Genomic DNA, 18,479 nt, shown 5'->3' on the forward strand with positions numbered 1-18,479 from the left:
CCTCCCATTGACGATCCTGGCCTGGCCCTGTTTATGATTCTGGTTTTCCCCATTACTTGTACGTATTGGTCTGCTACTGTTAATTATTTGTGGGCTCTGTTGGTATTGGTTTTTGTGCACTGTGTAGTATTTGAGGTGGTTGTATTTATATTATTTCACATATCTTTAATAAATGATCATATTTCACTTAAACACGTCTGGGTGTCCTCTGTTGCAGTCCACACAGTTCTGGTCTTATCTGATACGTGACAGCATGTGACAACTGTATATAAACACAGATCTGAGATAAACTGGCTAAACTGAAAAAAATAAGTATTTATTCCTTGAAACTACAGGCCATGTGTATAGGTATTTATACCTGGAGAGGTTTTTATGTTTACTCTCGTTTTTTTTTGTTTTTTTTTAAAGCGGTGGTTCACCCTAGAATGCAAGTTTCTTCCAAGAAATACAGCATAGTAGCGTGAGCTACAGTATGCCTTTATTTATTTATTTTTGCGCCGTACTCACTGTTTAATCCCGGAGATAAGTTTTAGACTCCCCGCGGGGAATGGGCGTTCCTAGTCAGAGGGGACAATGATTGACGGCCAGCGTCACGCTTCCTGAGTAGGACTCGTCTCTTCACGGCGCTTTATGGCGCCTGCACACAGACTGGGAGCTGACTGCGCAGGCGCCGTGAAGAGCCAAGTCCTATTTCGGCTATTTCCGTGAAGTGTGACGCGCCATAGCCAGCCGTCAATCATGTTCCCTCTGCATAGGAACGCCTACTAGACTGAAACTTATCTCCGGGATTAAACAGTGAGTACGGCGCAAAAAAATAAAATAAAGGCATACTGTAGCTCGCGCTAGTATGCTAGATGGCATGTTAGAAATTTTTTTTTTTTTTTAGGGTGAACCCCCGCTTTAAGTTTTGCGGCGAATAAAGTACAAAAGCTAGGACCAGAAAGGTACAAACTCCTGTGCACATAATATCAAAACATACAAAATCATATAAAACAAAGATTACTACATTTGATTAGGGCTTATTAATTTATTTGTAAAAATGTGTATTCTTAAAGGCCTATAATATACAACTCGGCGCCTAATAGGCTCCCACCTTTCAGATGATCAGAAAACACAGAACAAAGAGGTTGTTTACTCCAAAAAGAATATGGAGAATTATTAATTTATTTATTGATTTATTATTTTATGTAACTCATATATTGATTGAATGATTTATATTCACAGTGATTACCTGTAGGATAAAAGGCAACAGAAGAGAATTTAAACCTGTAAAATTACCCTGTGCATGTTATAAAGCACCAAGTACAATCAAGATTTACTAAGCAGTCCTTATACATTGATAGCAATCACCCAAACGGAAAACGTGTTTTTAGTCTGCTGATGTAATATGGACCATCATTTAAATCAGGAAAAAAAAACACAATCATGATTATCATCCATAATAGAATATAAAGAATCTTCTTTCTTCAGAACTGCATAGTTTCCAGTTTCTAGCTGTATGTGGAATCAAGAAAGAATGAATTGTAAGTAAACTGAACCAGAAGTTTAGGTTATTAACGATATCTTAATTAAAACAACTATTCTTTAAAAAAAACTTCTTTGGCCACTAGGGTTTGGGTAAAAAGCATGGAATATTAATTGTCATTTTATTTTTGACTTTTATTTAAATTTCATGTGGCTATGAACACATTGAATTAATAGTATAGTGGCTGTCTATATAATTGTATGTGCAATTTAGTTGTCAGGCAAATATGAAATAATGAAAAAATATTATGATGTTTCCATGTAATTAGAACTTGAAGTATCATGCCGCGTACACACGATAATTTTTCGGCATGAAAAAAACGTTGTTTTTCAAAAAAGTCATTTAAAATGATCGTGTGTGGGCTTCACATCATTTTTCAGGTTCTGAAAAACGACAACATTTTTTTTTTCGGGTTGTAAAAAATGGTCGTATGTTGGCTAAAACGACGTAAAAAAACCTGCGCATGCTCAGAAGCAAGTTATGAGACGGGAGCGCTCGTTCTGGTAAAACTACCGTTCATAATGGAGCTAGCACATTCATCACGCTGTAACAGACAAAAAAGCACAAATCGTCTTTTACTAACACGGAATCAGCTAAAGCAGCCCAAAAGCGAATAGAACTTCCCCTTTACACGTCGTATGTGTTGTACGTCACCGCGTTGGGAAAACTTTGTTTTTTCGACATGCTGAAAAACAACGTTTTTTTTTTTAATGCTGAAAAATGATCGTGTGTACACGGCATTAGGCTTTTTTTTCCCATGCTCCATTCTACCTCTTTATTCCCTTCATTGAAAAAAGTCTGTCTGAAGAATTTAATAGCTAAAAATCTAGAAATACAAGTAAAGGAGTCAGATGGTGTCATTCTATCTATTGGCCAGCTGAGAAAGGAGAGATAATGTCATTTTACAGACTAAACATAGGCAGACTGTTCAGACATTTAAAGGTTATGTGCAGGATTAGACTGGGCCAGGGGCAGGGAGCAATTGCCCCGGGTCCATTAAGGGTGAACGGGCGCCGCCCCTCCATCCATCGCCGCCTCCCCTATCCATGCGTTCGGCAACCTTTCAGGATGCCAGATGTATGGATTCCAATGCGGGGTGGGTGTTTTATTTAAGCACTGATTAGAGCCAGAGGCTTTAATAGGCTTCAAAATAGGGTGGGCTCGGGGCACAGAGAATGCGCTCACAGGTGTGTTTCAACAGCGAATAAATATATTCTATTGTAACACTGATCCTCCTCCTGGCCAATCAGGAAGTGGGTTTTGATAGCCGTCACCCGATCGGCTGAAAGGACAGGGGATCCTATTGGACACCTAGGAGGAGGGGAGGTGCACACGCTGGAAGCCGCCAATGGAATAGAGGATACAGAACCAAAAAAAACACCAGCTGCCATTGCACTCTGATGCCTTGTAGAAAGGCCGCACCAATCTGCTCGCGGCTTGTGTGGGGTGTCTGGGGTCCTGCACGCCACAAGCACATCTCAGCATGGCAGGTGGCATCTCTCCCCACCAGCTGCCTCTAACACATACACAGTGAAAAGTGTCCCCTCCTTCTCCTCAGCTGTAATGTTTTTCTTAAGGTGGGGAGGAGGTGTGCTAGGGACACCTTGGGTGGGGAGAGGACTTGTCTTAAAAGGGGGTTGGATATGAAAGTCGTCTTCCCTCCTAACTTCCCAATCAAAGAAGTGCTAGCCCCAGGTGCCCAAGCTAGTGCACCCCTGCCAAGACAAGTTAGTTCACCCCTGCCAAGACAACTTGTTTCAGCACTGGGTTCCAGGACACAGGACTGGTTCAAACCATGAATTGCACATGAACGTGCTGTGCGTTTGTGCGATTCACATGTGACCCAGGTTCATTTGAATGGGCTGAAATCATGCCAGACAGCGCCAAAAAGCAGTGCATGCACTACTTTAAAAAACACACAGCAACCAGATTGCATGGTATTATTGTACCATGCGATCCGGTGCAGGCAAATGCACTGTGTTTGCGACCGGCATTTGGGGTGTCGCTAAGTTAACATTGATACCCGGTGCATATAGAAACTTGAATGTGGTGCAGGAAACAAGCATGCACCATTCTGGTGTGAACTGTCCCTTAGTCCAGATATGCCAGGTTTTGTTCATATCTCAGGGAGGTCCCACAAAACCTGGGACAGTTGGTAAGTATAGATTTATGAAAGGAGAAAGTATTGGTTCTTTTAGGGTTTGTACTGGGGAGGACGGATTTGGATGGAAGGATTTGTGATAGAACTGGGGAGAGGACTTGACCAGGATGGGGTGGGGGGGGGGGGGGATTCTGCTGGAAGGGAGGACTTGGTGGAAAGGATCTGTTCTAGATGTGGGGAGAGAAGTTTTGCTGGCGGGGGGATTGGGGGGGGGCATGGGGGAGATTTGTCCTGGAGGGGAAGAAGGGTTGGGTGGCTTTGTGCTGAAAAGTAGGAAGACAATTTGTGCTGGGACTTTGGATTTGTGGGTGGGGTATGAGCGGTTGTGCTAAGGGGGATTTGGGGGGGTGGGAGAAGACGATTTGTACTGGGAAGAGGGAAAAGGATTTATGCTAGGAGATGGATCTGTGGGGGAATTGAGTTAGGAAGGGTGGGCTAGGGAGAGATTTGTGCTGGGAGATATGGAAGGGGGGGGGGATCTGTATTGAAATGGGAGTTCCCGGAGGAAGGATTTGGGGGGGGGGGGTGGAAGAGGATTTATCCTGAGAGGTGTACTGGGGGAGGGGAATTTTTGCTGTGAGGGTGAGGGGTGTGGGGATAAGTGCTAGGATGGGGAAGAAGGGGGATTGTGCTGAGACTATGGATTTGGGGAGAGGAGGATGTACTGAGGAAGGGGAAAGAAGATTTGTGTTAGGAGGGGGTGGGGGGGGGGATTTGTGTGGGAGGATTTGTTATGTGAGAAGGAGAGAGGATTTGTACTGAGGGGGTTAGAGTGCAAATCAGTTAGGCCGGGTACACACGAGAGGATTTATCCGCGGAAACGGTCCGGGGGACCGTTTTCCGTGGATAAATCCTCTGGCGGATTTTGATCTCATGGTTGTACTAACCATGAGATCAAAATCCCCACGGAATTCCGTCCGCGGTGACGTGTCGCGCCGTCACCGCGATGATGACGCAGCGACGTGTGCGACGCTGTCATATAAGGAATTCCACGCATGCGTCGAATCATTACGACGCATGCGGGGGATGGATTCGGACGGATTGATCCGGTGAGTCTGTACAGACCAGCAGATCAATCCGTTGGACTGGATTCCAGCGGATCGATTTCTTAGCATGTCAAGAAATTTTGATCCGCTGGAAATCCATCCCCGGGGACAAAAATCCGCGGAAACAGATCCGCTGGATCGTACACACCAGGGGATCTATCCGCTGGAGCCGGTCCGCGGATCAATTCCAGCGGATCGATCCTCTCGTGTGTACGGGGCCTTAGAGTTCCAGAGACTGAGTGACCTTCTCCTTGAGCTTCAGCTAGCCAAGGCAGACCCAAAACTACCTGGACTCAGTTACCTTGACACTGCAAGAGGGGTACACCCAATTGTCTCCTAGCTTCCGCATGGTTTGCAGGAGAATTGGTCTGCACTAGGGTCATAGAACAAGGTTTCCTTCCCTCCATTCTCTTCTGCAAAGACCAAGAACGATCCAATTTTTACCTACGGCGAGTACAGTCGCTACCTGACGATGCAAGGTTGATTGCGAAACGCGTAGAGGCTTCTGGGTAGCACGTTGGGCAGAAGTATGTCACACGTGCCGCTGAACCACAAGGAAACGGAGGCGTGGAACGCACGCCGACTGAGGAGGATTTACACACTGGCGAGCAGCTTCTGCTCTCGGTACTGCTAGAAGGACTGGGTGCCGGTCTGGAGGCACTACAATTGTGAGTGAGCCTTTGTCTTTTAAAAATGTTATTAATAAATCGGTTTCGGCTTTACTGCACGATGATGAGTCCCTTGTTTTTGAGATACTAAGGCACTATCAGGAACCTTGTGAATACAAGGGAGGAGGAGGATTGAGCTAGTGGCTGTAAGGAAAGGAGTAATTTGAGGCGTTTAAAAAATCTGGGTCTGGTGAGTGTGCATTCTAGCAGTTGGTGACGGTGGCACGATTTGATTGGTGGAAGAATAATCGCATGTTTATTCATGTATTCACTACAAGGAGCCCCAAGAGTATTGGACTTTTTCATCTTTATTTAAATTGGAAATCATTTGGTTTTCCTTATTCATTTAAATTTAGAATTTTTTGGCACATTTTCCAGAGACGTTTTATACTTTAAATTTATATATATTTTGTATACATTGTATATCTACCGGGGGGGGATTTTTTTCACTGGTTTGAGTTTACAGCACTTTATTATAATTTACTTTTTTTTATTATGATAGGATTGGCACAGTAACACATTTTTGCTTATATATTCTTTTATACTTCTTAGAAGTGTACACAGTATTGCAGCAGATCCTTAGGATTTAATTAAAAAAAAAAATTCTTGCGCTGGTGACACTTTATATATTTGCACAGTCTCTTCTCACCCTTTCCTAAGAGTACCAGTCTTCAGGGCAGTTATAGAAACCATAAAGGCCCAGTATCCGTGAAAAAGACTGACATCCTTCCCACTCCTACCACAGTTGTGGCCAAGAACAAACAGAGTAGGAAGACTGAAAACCCTAACAGAGAGTGTCCCATTCACAAGAAGCCACACCCCATCAAAAAATTTATCGGCTTTAGGAAAAAGCCTCTTGAAGAGCATAAGGCGTATAGTGGAACTATAGAGGTTTCTGGAAGAAGGGCTCATGGACTCATGGTATCTTCTCTCAAAGGTCACTTGCAATTACCCCTACCTACACTTGTTTAGTGCAATCAGATACCTGCTAACAGGGAAGCAATCCCTACTCCAGCTGCTGCTTTCCATCACCCTCATCAGAAGGTAATAGCGAATGAGATGCCGCCTCTTGACAAACATGCTCAGATCCTTCTTCTGTTAGGAAGAGACATTCCAAGATTTCACAAGGTACACAGAGAAGTCAGTGGACCCCCAGATGCCCCATTTGCCCAGCGCATGGATCTAGGTTGGGTCATCATAGGCAATGTCTGTATAGGCAAAATGAAGAAACCTACCAACATTTCATCATTCAAGACAAATGTTCTGCCAAATGGCCAAAACACTTACTTTGATCCATGCCCACATCACTACTGGGTGAAAGAGAAGATAGCCAGCCATGAATGGCAACATGGTATCTCAGGTAACACAAGCCCTTTCTCCTGCCACGATGACGACTTTGGCTCTACAGTGTTTAATGCAACCAGTGAAGCTGACATACTGGCTCCTCCAATGGAAGACAAAGAATTCATCAAGGTGATTGACAATGAGTTTTTCCAAGACAACTCTAATAACTGGGTAGCACCACTACCTTTTCATCTCCCTAGAGAGAGATTGCCCGACAACTTGCAGCAGGCCATCAGTAGATTCTCCTCCTTAAAGCGAAACCCAAGCAGGAAACCAGAGATGCAAAAGCACTTTGTGGACTTTATACAAAATATATTTAGGATCATGCAGAGCCTGCATCCCCACTAAAGGAAGGAGAAGAATACTAGTGCCTTCCATCCTTTGGCATGTATCACCCGCGCAAACCAGACCAAATCAAAGTCGTCTTTGATTCCAGTGCTCAGCATGAAGGTGTTTCTCTTAACAACATGCTCCTTACAGAGCCCAACTTGAACAACAGTCTAATAGGAGCTTGATTCGCTTAAGACATGAGCCTGTAGCAGTAATGACCGACATTTAACAAACGTTTCACTGCTTCATCGTCAGAGAAGACAACAGAAACCACCTCAGGTTTCTATGGCACAAAGACAATGACATCAACAAGGAAGTTATAGATTATCGAATGAAGGTACATGTCTTCGGTAACAGTCCTTCCCCAGCAGTAGCAACTTATGGGCTAAGGAGAACAGCTCAGACTGGAGAAGAAGAATATGGATCTGATGCCCGTCAATTTGTTGAAAGAAACTTCTACGTTGACAATGCACTCAAGTCTTTTCCCACTGCTAAAAAAGCAATTGATCTTCTCACCAGAACAAAGGAGATGCTGTCTGTAGCCAACCTTAGACTGCACAAGATTATATACAACAGCCAGGAACTTATAAATGCCTTTCACTCTGAGGACTATGCCACTAGTCTAAAAAACCTTGATTTAGGTACAGATGTGCCTCCTGTACATCGAAGTCTGGGTTTGTTGTGGAACATCAAAAAAGACACATTCACCTTCCAAGTGTCAACTTGTGACAAACCCTTCACTAAGGCCCCATACACACGAGAGAATTTATCCGCGAATACGGTCCAGCGGACCGTTTCCGCGGATAAATCCTCTCGAGGATTTCGGCGGATTTTCATGCGATGGAGTGTACACACCATCGCATTGAAATCCGCGCCGAAATCCTCTGGCGATGACGTGTCGCGCCGTCGCCGCGATTATGACGCGGCGACGTGCGCGACGCTGTCATATAAGGAATTCCACGCATGCGTCTTATCATTACGACGCATGCGGGGGATCCCTTCGGACGGATGGATCCGGTGAGTCTATACAGACCAGCGGATCCATCCGTTGGGATGGATTCCAGCAGATGGATTTGTTTGGCATGTCAGCAAATATTCGATCTGCTGGAATCCATCCCAGGGGATAAATATCTGCGGAAACAGATCCGCTGGAGTGTACACACCATAGGATCTATTCGCTGAAACCCATTTGCTGGGATTTTTCAGCGGATGGATTCTATCGTGTGTACGGGGCCTAAGAGAGGAGTCCTGTCGGTAGTGAATAGCATCTATGACCCACTGGGTTTCCTTGCTCCAGTTACCATTCAAGGTAAGATTTTGCTAAGACAGTTATCTACTGAGAACATAGCCTGGGATACTCCTTTGCCTAGTGAGAATCAACACAAGTGGGAAAGGTGGAGACATTCTTTGAAGTCACTAGAAAAACTTCAGATCTCCCATTGCTATGTTACAGGTTCCACTTCAACTGCAAACCGAAGAAAGATTCTTATTTTCTTCTATCAGTTGAAGCTATTGCTGCAGTAGCCTATTTAAAGACCTCTGAAATGAATGGAGAATAACACTGTAGTTTTGTCCTAGGCAAGACAAAACTGACTCCCAAACCTGCACATACCATACCAAGACTTGAACTTTGTGCAGCTGTGCTAGCAATAGAAATTGCCGAAGTCATACGAAGTGAAATGGACACTAGAATTAATTTTTTTACCTTCTATATAGACAGTAAAGTAGTACTTGGATACATATACAACCAAACAAAACAATTTTATGTGTACATCAGCAACAGGGTTGAACGTACTAAGAGATTCTCTCTACCAAGTCAATGGCATCACGTTCCCACTGAACTCAACCCATCTGACTGGTACCAACTTTGTTGGAGCATGTAAAGAGCTACAATTGGACAATTTCCTGGCCAACGATGGATGTACTTGGCTGTTTACTCCTCCACATTCTTCACACATGGGAAGATCCTATGAATAAATAATTGGAGTAGCACGAAGAATTCTTGACTCCATGTTGCAGACTCACAAGTCTTTACCACTCACCCATGATACTTTGTCTACCTTTTTTGCTGAAGTGTCTGCCATACTGAACGCAAGACCTTTAGTGCCAGTATCTTCAGATCCTGATGCTCCAGTGATCCTTACTCCAGCTTCACTTCTTACTAAAAACATTGGTCCGGATTCACAAAGCACTTACGCCGACGTATCTCGATATACGCCGCGTAAGTGTAACTATACGCTGTCGTATCTGTGCGCCGTGCCCACAGAACTAGATACGCCTGAAAATAGGCTTCATCCGACCAACGTAACTTTCCTACGCCGGCGTATCGTGGGCGCATTTTTACACTGGCCGCCTCATTACAAATGAGGGAGATACGTCGATTCACGAACGTAGTTGCGCCCGGCGCATAATATACGCGGTTTGCGTAAGGCTTACGTCCGGCGTATAGTTATTCCCTATCTATGAGGCGCAACTCAAGCAAAGGTATGGACCAGGGAACAGCCGTCGTATTTTACGTCGTTTACGTAGTAGTATGTGAATAGGGCTGGGCGTAGGTTACGTTCACGTCGTAGGCAGTGATCCGTCGTATCTTAGGGAGTAGTTTCGACGTGATTCTGAGCATGCGCACCGGGATACGTCCACGGGACGGCGCATGCGCCGTACGTTATTCGTAACTTTATGACGCTCACGCCCACTTCCACCTACGCCGGCTTACGCCGAGGGAACCCAGTGTAGATTTGGGAGCGAGTGCTTTGTGAATACTGTGCTTGCCTCTCTGCGATGGTTCGGCGTAGCGTAAAAAAGATACGCTACGCCGGCATAAATATGCGCCAATGTATGTGAATCCGGGCCATTGAGACTGCTGTAATATCTTCAAGTGGGATCAAACCCAAGGATATCTACAGGTGTCAATGGAAGCAGGTGCAGTATCTTGCCAATCTGTTTTGGCATCGCTGGAGGAAGGAGTATCTTCATCACCTTCAAGGTCGTAACAAATGGCAAACATCTAAGCCGAATCTTAAGGTTGGATACCTCATCCTTCTAAAAGACAAGGAAGTTTGTCAGAATAAGTGGCCTATGGGTCTTATTACTAAAGTTATGCCCAGTGATGATAACAAAGTCTGGAAGGTAGAAGTCAAGGTAACCAAGGGAGTATCGACACAAACCTTTAGTCGACTAATTACAGAGTTAGTACTCCTTTTGCCAGGTGAATGACTTGTGCAAGGACTAGCCATGCTGTTGGCATGGCGGGAGTACATTTCTGCTATCTACAGGTTCTACTCTGAACTTTGGAATTCTTTGAAGATGTCATACCTTGGACTTCATGTTCTTCAATCCTGTTGAACTTATGTTTATGCTTGTTTTGTTGCATGTTTTTCATTACAGGTTCCAGGACATTTATCAGTATTGGACTTATTGAATATATATATATATATATATATATATATATATATATATATATATATATATATATATATATATATATATATATATATATATATATATATATTAGTTTATGGTTATGAAATCTAAAGATTTCAGACGGGGAGTGTTGTGTTACACTGTGATTTATTATTGCTCTGTATCTTTAAGCTCTGCTACCTTCTGTCTAGCTGAACTCTCTCTTTCACCGTAGTTCCTTATATTCCCCTTCACTTCCTATCTTTCTCTCTCTCTCATTAGCTCAGTATACCTTCCATGCTAAACATCTTTCCATGTGGCTTACAACTGCAAAGTTTTTCTACCTATGAATATCCATCATTAAATGGAACATTCAAAAGGATTCATCGTCTGTCTCTCTAACAGTGAGTTATTCAATGAGTTAAGCTGTCTGACTGAATTGACTGAATTGATAAATAGAACACCAGGTCATGTAAGCCCTACATGAAGCTAGAGATAAAGTTTATGACTTTGTAGTTGAAACAGAACATGCATTGATGTGCATTTGACATCCCCAGCCCCTGTGCTCTGATATACATACTCCTGCACTTTATACTGTACGTTACATACTTCTCACAAAAGTGTTCCTTGTCAGTTGCTGGTTGCTATGCAGTCCCTGGCTAATTTATTGAAGTTTTCCTTTAAGGTAGGTTCAGACAAAACAATCAAAGCATATTTTATAGGTACAAGGAAGCACAGTTTTTTTTCACCATGTCCCTTTAGCCCTCTCCTCCTGTTAGGCGTTTGGCCACACCCACATTTTGCTGTGGCACAATATGTGCTCTGCAGGTCATTTCCTCCTCCCAGTGTCCCTCATTCTGGAGTTGGGAGTTATGCACACTGCTTCCACCACAGACATGACTAAAGGCTTCCTTGTTAAGAGGAGTAAAAAGTCCCCACCAGTGTCCTATTGAGTGCAGGATGAGGACAGAGCGCAGGCCACTACCCCAGCATGGATGGTGTCACCGTGTCCAAGCAGAGGTCGGCTCCAACCGAACCACCCCAGCTCCCCCTGCCGGCCAGTTTGGGAACCCAGACTTGGTGCATTAGGCGCTGTCCAGCCCAACCGGCCTGGCGAGCAAAGAGTATCTGGAGCAGAGCTTCAGCTTGGGATGGGGTTCAGAAGGAGGCAGAGAAAAGGGAGAGTGGGGAGCCCCCCCCCCCTCGATTCTCTGCAACATGAGCCTCTGCACTGTACTTGCCCTCTTGCCAAAAGTGGTCAGTAAGCCCCTGGTTAAGTGGATTTTTACACACAGTTTTACAACTGCTATACAGGAGCTAAAGAGCTGTGACATGGGAAAGGTAGAAAGAAACAGCTTTACAAAAACCTCTATGTGCAGGTCATATTAAATGAGATAGCAAGAAGAACCAAAATACCCCACCAAAATCTTTGCAGTTCAAAGAATTCGATTTATAATCTATAACATACTTACACTTATGTATTTCCAGGAATAAATCAATAATCAGAAAAATAATTATATCCATCATCTATGAAGAAATCAAATAGAAAAAAAGTTAGATAAACATTTTAGATTCAGAAGACACATGTTTTTTACAAATTTTCTAACTATAGAATAGGATCTATGGCCCCTTCCACACAGGGACGGATCCGCTTTCAGCGGGAGATCTCTCTGCTGATCTCCGCTGAGCCCCGCTGAGCCGGCGGCTTACAGTTCCCTCTCTTCTCACTGAGCAGGGAGGGGCTTGTGCAGCGCCGCTGTCCCCTACAGTATGCTCAGGGGAGGGCTGGCAGCCTTAGGCCTGGGGGGCAAGTCCAGTCAAGTGGCCCATAGAGCGTGGAAAAGTGATGGATCGAGCTTCTCTCAGCTCTGCAGCCATCTACCTCGGAGCCGACGCAGGCACGGCTGCACAGTGGGAGGTGAGCAGCGGCCGTGACCTGTGTTAACAGAGCTCCAGCAGGCATATTCCTGCTCTCCAAAAACAGCATTTGGTAGTGGCGGCCGGTGGCTGTGCATAGTGTCACCAGCTCGGGGGGAGATTTCCACCCTGCCCCCCCTGCCAGCCCTCCCCTGAGTATGCTTCAAAATTGTCACCAGACATGAAAGACCTCAAGCTGTACTTGCACAAACATATGCATATTTAGACATCCTCAAACAAGGTGTCCTTTATTATGCATCTTGGAAAGCTCCTGTTGAAAAACCTGCTGCTTTCTACACTTCACTCTTGGTCGATAAGGCCACCTTCGAAAGGATGCCGACCAACAATGAAGTGAAGGGACATTTACATACTATTTTACCCCTGGTTTTGGTTCTCCCAAAGCACCAGTAAGAATCACTCCCTTAGGGCACACTTAACCCCTTAGCGCCCCCTAGTGGTTAACCCCTTCACTGCCATTGTTATTTTCACAGTAATCAGTTTTTTTTTTTTAATAGCACTGATCGCTATAAAAAGGCCAATGGTCCCAAAAATGTGTCAAAAGTGTCCGATGTGTCCGCCATAATGTCGCAGTCACGAAAAAAAAAAATCGCTGATCGCCGCCATTACTGGTAAAAACTATCCCCTATTTTGTAAACGCTATAACTTTTGCGCAAACCAATTAATAAACGCTTATTACGATTTATTTTACCAAACATAAGTAGAAGAATACATATCGGCCTAAACTGAGGAAAAAAATGCTTTTTATATATTTTTGGGGGATATTTATTATAGCAAAAAGTAAAAAATATTGATTTTTTTTCAAAATTGTTTTTTCAAAATTTTTGTTTATAGTGCAAAAAATAAAAACCGCAGAGGTGATCAAATACCACCAAAAGAAATCTCTATTTGTGCGGGAAAAAAAGGACACCAATTTTGTTTGGGAGCCACGTCGCACGACCACGCAATTGTCAGTTAAAGCAACAGTGCGGAATGGCAAAAAGGGGCAAGGTCATTACCCTGCATAGTGGTCCGGGTCTTAAGTGGCTAATAAATACATTAATATGTTTAAATAATTTTCAGTAATAACACAATTTGCAGTATTTTAAAAATGTATGCCTAGCCAAATTTTTTTTTATTTGTTTTAGATTAGAGTAGGGACGGATTAAGGGGCAGATCCACAAAGAAATTACGCCGGCGTATCTATTGATACGCCGGCTTAATTTCAAAATTCCCGCGTCGTATCTTTGTTTTGAATCCTCAAAACAAGATACGACGGCATCTCGGCTAGATCCGACAGGCGTACGTCTTCGTACGCCGTCGTATCTAAGATGCAATTTTTCGGCGGCCGCTAGATGGCGTTCCCGTCGAAATCCGCGTCGAGTTTGCAAATGAGCTATTTACGGCGATCCATGAACGTACGTCGGGCCGTCGCTTATTTTTCCGTTGTTTGCGTTCGGCTTTTTCCGGTGTATAGTTAAAGCTGCTATTCTGAGGCCTTCCCGCATACAATTTTGAATTTTTTACGTCGTTTGCGCAAGTCGTTCGCGAATAGGAATTTGCGTAGAATGACGTCACCGTCGTAAGTATTGGCGGGTTCCGGTTTAATTTCGAGCATGCGCACTGGGATACCCCCAGGGACGGCGCATGCGCAGTTCCAAAAAAACGTTGTTTACGTCGGGTCACGACGTATTAACATAAAGCACGCCCCCATTAGATCCATTTGAATTCCGTGCCCTTACGCCGCGAGAGATACGCTAACCGCCGTAACTTATGGCGCGGATTTGTTGAAGATTCAAACTAAAAAAGATAAGTTACGGCGGCGTAGCGTATCTTAGATACGCTGCACCCGGCACAGATGTCTGTGGAGCTGCCCCTAAAACTCTTGTCAGATTATTTTTGCTTTCTATTTGGCATTGGGGAGATGTCCCTTCACTCCCTGCCACAGGGAAATAGGAAGTGGGAATCGACAGATATCTCTGGTATTGGTGTATTTACTATTATCTTTTGTTCTGGTGACAACTGCATTGGGTTTCCCATCATTTTCTGTCTGTTGCAGCAGTCACCATGATAAATGCAGTAGAAGGGGTGACTCTACCTGGTTTGAACACACGTAAAGCCGAATGTGGTTTTAATCCTTCCCTACTGTACATAAACTAAAAACATGTGCTTTACATTTTTCAGCTTTGCAGTTTTCATTAAAAGAATACCTATAATCCTGCCAAGAAGGTTCTTGCACTCACAATTCCTGTTATAGAGTGACAACGCTCTGTCCCTGTCTAAGGGGCCCAAAGAAAATACCCCCTACACCATTACACCACCAGCCTGAACTGTAGATACAAGGCAGGATGGATCCATGCTTCTTTACACCTAATTCTAACCCTCCCTTATGAATGTCGCAGCTGAAATCGAGACTCATCAGACAGGGCAACGTTTTTCCAATCTTCTATTATCCAATTTTGGTGAGTCTGTGCGAATTGTAGCCTATTTTTTTTTGTTCTTATCTGACAACAGTAGCACCCGGTGTGGTCTTCTGCTGCTGTAGCCCATCTGTTTTAAGGTTCGATGTGTTGCGAGTGCAGAGATAGTATTCTGCATACCTTGGTTGTAACGAGTGGTTATTCGAGTTACTGTTGAATTTCTATCATCTTGAACCAGTCTGCCCATTCTACTCTGACCTCTGACATCAACAAGGCATTTTCATCCACACAACTGCCACTCACTGGATATTTTTATTTTTTTGGACCATTCTCTGTAAACCAGCTTAGAAAAGCTTGGACCAGCCTGTCTGGCACCTTCAACAACTATGCCACCTTCAAAGTCACTTAACCACTTGCTGACGGCCGTACGACTTTGTACGGCCTCAGCGCGGCTCCCAATCTCTAACAGGCCGTGTTTTTACGGCCTCTCCTTTACACGTTCCCCGCGCGCGCTCCCGAGCGCGCAGCGGGGAACTGCTGTGCTGGCCGTGTCCCTTGGACACAGCCAATCACAGATCGCCGTGAACGGCCAATCGGAGCGGCTGTTTCCTAGGCGATCTGTGCGGCCAATGAGAGATGATCTCATATGTTTACATATGAGATCATCTCTCATTCCCGGCTCTCGCAGACAGCGGTGCTGTCAGGGGAGAGAGGAGACGGATCTGTGTCTCTTGTACATAGAGACACAGATCGGTCACCCCCCCAGTCACCCCCCTCCCCCACAGTTAGAACACTAATATTAGGGTACACGTTTAACCCCTTCCTCACCCCCTAGTGTTAACCCCTTCCCTGCCAGTCACATTTATACAGTAATTAGTGCATATTTATAGCACTGATTGCAGTATAAATGTGAATGGCGCCAAAAATGTGTCAAAAGTGTCCGATGTGTCCGCCATAACGTCGCAGTCCCAATAAAAATCGCAGATCGCCGCCATTTCTAGTAAAAAAAAAGCATTTATACAGTAATTAGTGCATATTTATAGCACTGATTGCAGTATAAATGTGAATGGCGCCAAAAATGTGTCAAAAGTGTCCGATGTGTCCGCCATAACGTCGCAGTCCCAATAAAAATCGCAGATCGCCGCCATTTCTAGTAAAAAAAAAATTTATACAGTAATTAGTGCATATTTATAGCACTGATTGCAGTATAAATGTGAATGGCGCCAAAAATTTGTCAAAAGTGTCCGATGTGTCCGCCATAACGTCGCAGTCCCAATAAAAATCGCAGATCACCGCCATTTTTAGTAAAAAAAAAAAAAAATAATAATAATAATTCTGTCCCTTATTTTGTAGGCGCTATAACTTTTGCGCAAACCAGTCGCTTATTGCGATTTTTTTTTTTTTTTTACTAAAAATATGTAGAATACGTATCGGCCTAGACTGAGGATAAAAAAAAAACGTAAAAAAAAAATTGAGCTATTTATTAAAGCAACAAAGTAAAAATATTTTATTTTTTTTCAAAATTGTCGCTCTATTTTTGTTTATAGCGCAAAAAATAAAAACCGCAGAGGTGATCAAATACCACCAAAAGAAAGCTCTATTTGTGGGGAAAAAAGGACGTTAATTTTGTTTGGGAGCCACGTCGCACGACCGCGCAATTGTCAGTTAAAGCGACGCAGTGCCGAATCGCAAAAAGTCCTCTGGTCAGGAAGGGGTTTAAGTGCCCAGTAAGGAAGTGGTTAAATCTAATTTTCATCCACATTCTGATGCTCGGTTTGAACTTCAGCAAGTCATCTTTACCACGCCTAGTATTCTAAATGCATTGAGTTGCTGCCATATGATTGGCTGATTAGCAATTAGTGTTACCAAGCAATTGTATATGTGTATCTAATAAAGACCGGTGAGTGTAATTTTTATAACTATGTAGCGCCTGGTTACTTCTAAGTACCGGTGCTAAGTTAGGCCTCATTCACACGGACGGAGCGTTCAGGTCCGCCTGTCAGTTTTGACGGTGGACCTGAACGGCCGCTCCATGCATCCCTATGGAGCGTCGGATGTCAGCGGAGACATGTCCGCTGACATCCGACCCGATCCGCTAAAAACAGACGTATGAGGACACGTCCCCATCCGTCCATGGCAGATCGGATCGGGTAAGATCTGATGAAAACGGACATGCTGTCTGTTTTCATCAGATCGATCCATAGGAGATATCAGTGTCCGACAAGCCCCTCCCCGCTCAGTGAGCAGAGAGGAGCTTGTCATCCGTCGGCTCAGCAGAGATCTGCGGACAGATAGCTGAACTGGCGGGAGCAGGCGGACTCCGTATCGACGGAGTCCGCCTCGTGTGAATGGGGCCTTAAGTTTAGAGGGGGTCAGAGAGTTAATTAGCTCTGGTTCAGCTGATTTGTTCAAATGTGGGTCTCTGTCTCAGCTTGGCTGACTGTGGGCTCATTCTGTCGCTTCTGGGGTGCTCTTCCCACCCCAGGACGACAGGTGGCAGCAGTGGAGTCGAGGTCTGGGTGCTTTTCCCCAGCAGCCTATCAGGAGGGGTTTTCCTCGCTGTGCATGCTGGGGGAGGGTATTTATGAGACAGACGCCATTGGTCTGGTTTCTTCTTCGAGTGCGGCACCCACCTTCAGGGTGACTGCATCACGGCGCAAATGGCCTTCCACGCGGTGTTCTTAGTTCCGGGACCACGTTGGTCCGGAACATTTAAAGCTGTGGCTGGGCCCCAGTAATCGACTGGGTCCCCAATCCTGAGAAGATCCCAAGCGTGTTCCCAGTGAGAGGAAGCTGTTCGGTGGGGAGTCCATCTGAGGAGAGCCAAGAGAGGCTGGCGATTCAATAGGGTCTCGACAATCCACCGGGGATCAAGGTAACCGGGTACTGAGAGGTTGGACGTTGGTCACCTATCAGTTGGTAACCTGCAAGCTACCTGAAGGAGATCCAGGCCAAAGTCTTTTGAGGAGAGTTATCTCCGCTATTTCAATCCTAAGGAGGGTCGGTGGCAGAGACTTTTCCTCTAAGTTCCGAGTGATACTCTGGCTGCCAGGTCAGTGAGAGAGGCCTGTCCAGGTACACTATACCCACTCCGGTTGGAGTGGCGAAGAAGACTAAGTGTCGTTGGAAGCAGGACTGTTTCCTTACTATTACGCCTGAATCTGCTATTTCTCCTTTTGCTTCATCTCTTCTATCACCACGAGTTTTATTGTTTTTACCTGGCTGGGTAATAAAGAGCACAGAAAAAGACACCTGTCGTGGACATTCCATTACTGCTATATGTACCATACACCCCTAGACAACGGAGGAGCCACGAGGTAACATGCCACCCAAAACAAACCAGCAGCTCCTTCAGGGGGAAGTGCTACAAATATAACGTTCTATTAGAACGCATGTTTGTGGTACAATTTCTAAAAGCACACCAAAGATGCAACAGGCAGGAATTTTGGCGTGCTTTAGAAAATGCAGCAAAACATAGAAGTCTATGTAAATCATGCAAAAACTGCGGGAACACTGCACTGCCCCAATGCTGTGGCCAAAATCGCAGCACGGCAGTGTGAAATCGCCCTAGGTTGGAAACATCATGCAGTATAGTTACTTACCATCAATCTTTACGGTGATTTCACTGACTATGGGTTCGGTGGTGGTGTTGAGTTTTGTAGCTAGAAC

General features: G+C 44.6%; 1 protein-coding gene across 3 annotated transcripts in view; it reads right to left on the reverse strand.

The window, feature by feature from the left end:
- Positions 1-1,127: 1,127 nt before the first annotated feature.
- The window catches only part of LOC120944037 (protein SpAN-like), a 52,177-nt gene continuing 34,825 nt past the window's right edge, over positions 1,128-18,479 (reverse strand). For 2 of the 3 annotated variants that reach the window (XM_040357797.1, XM_040357795.1), the window contains 3 exons: positions 18,413-18,472; positions 11,949-12,003; positions 1,128-1,494 (listed from right to left, as the gene is read on the reverse strand). In XM_040357797.1, coding sequence (XP_040213731.1) covers positions 11,972-12,003; positions 18,413-18,472 — 92 coding nt within the window. In that variant the 3' untranslated portion in view covers positions 1,128-1,494; positions 11,949-11,971. Of the gene's footprint in view, positions 1,501-11,948; positions 12,004-18,412; positions 18,473-18,479 lie in introns of all 3 variants that reach the window. The other variant, XM_040357796.1, reaches the window with a different exon arrangement.

Source organism: Rana temporaria, chromosome 6, assembly GCF_905171775.1.
Source record: "Rana temporaria chromosome 6, aRanTem1.1, whole genome shotgun sequence".
NCBI classification, from domain to species: Eukaryota; Metazoa; Chordata; class Amphibia; order Anura; family Ranidae; genus Rana; species Rana temporaria.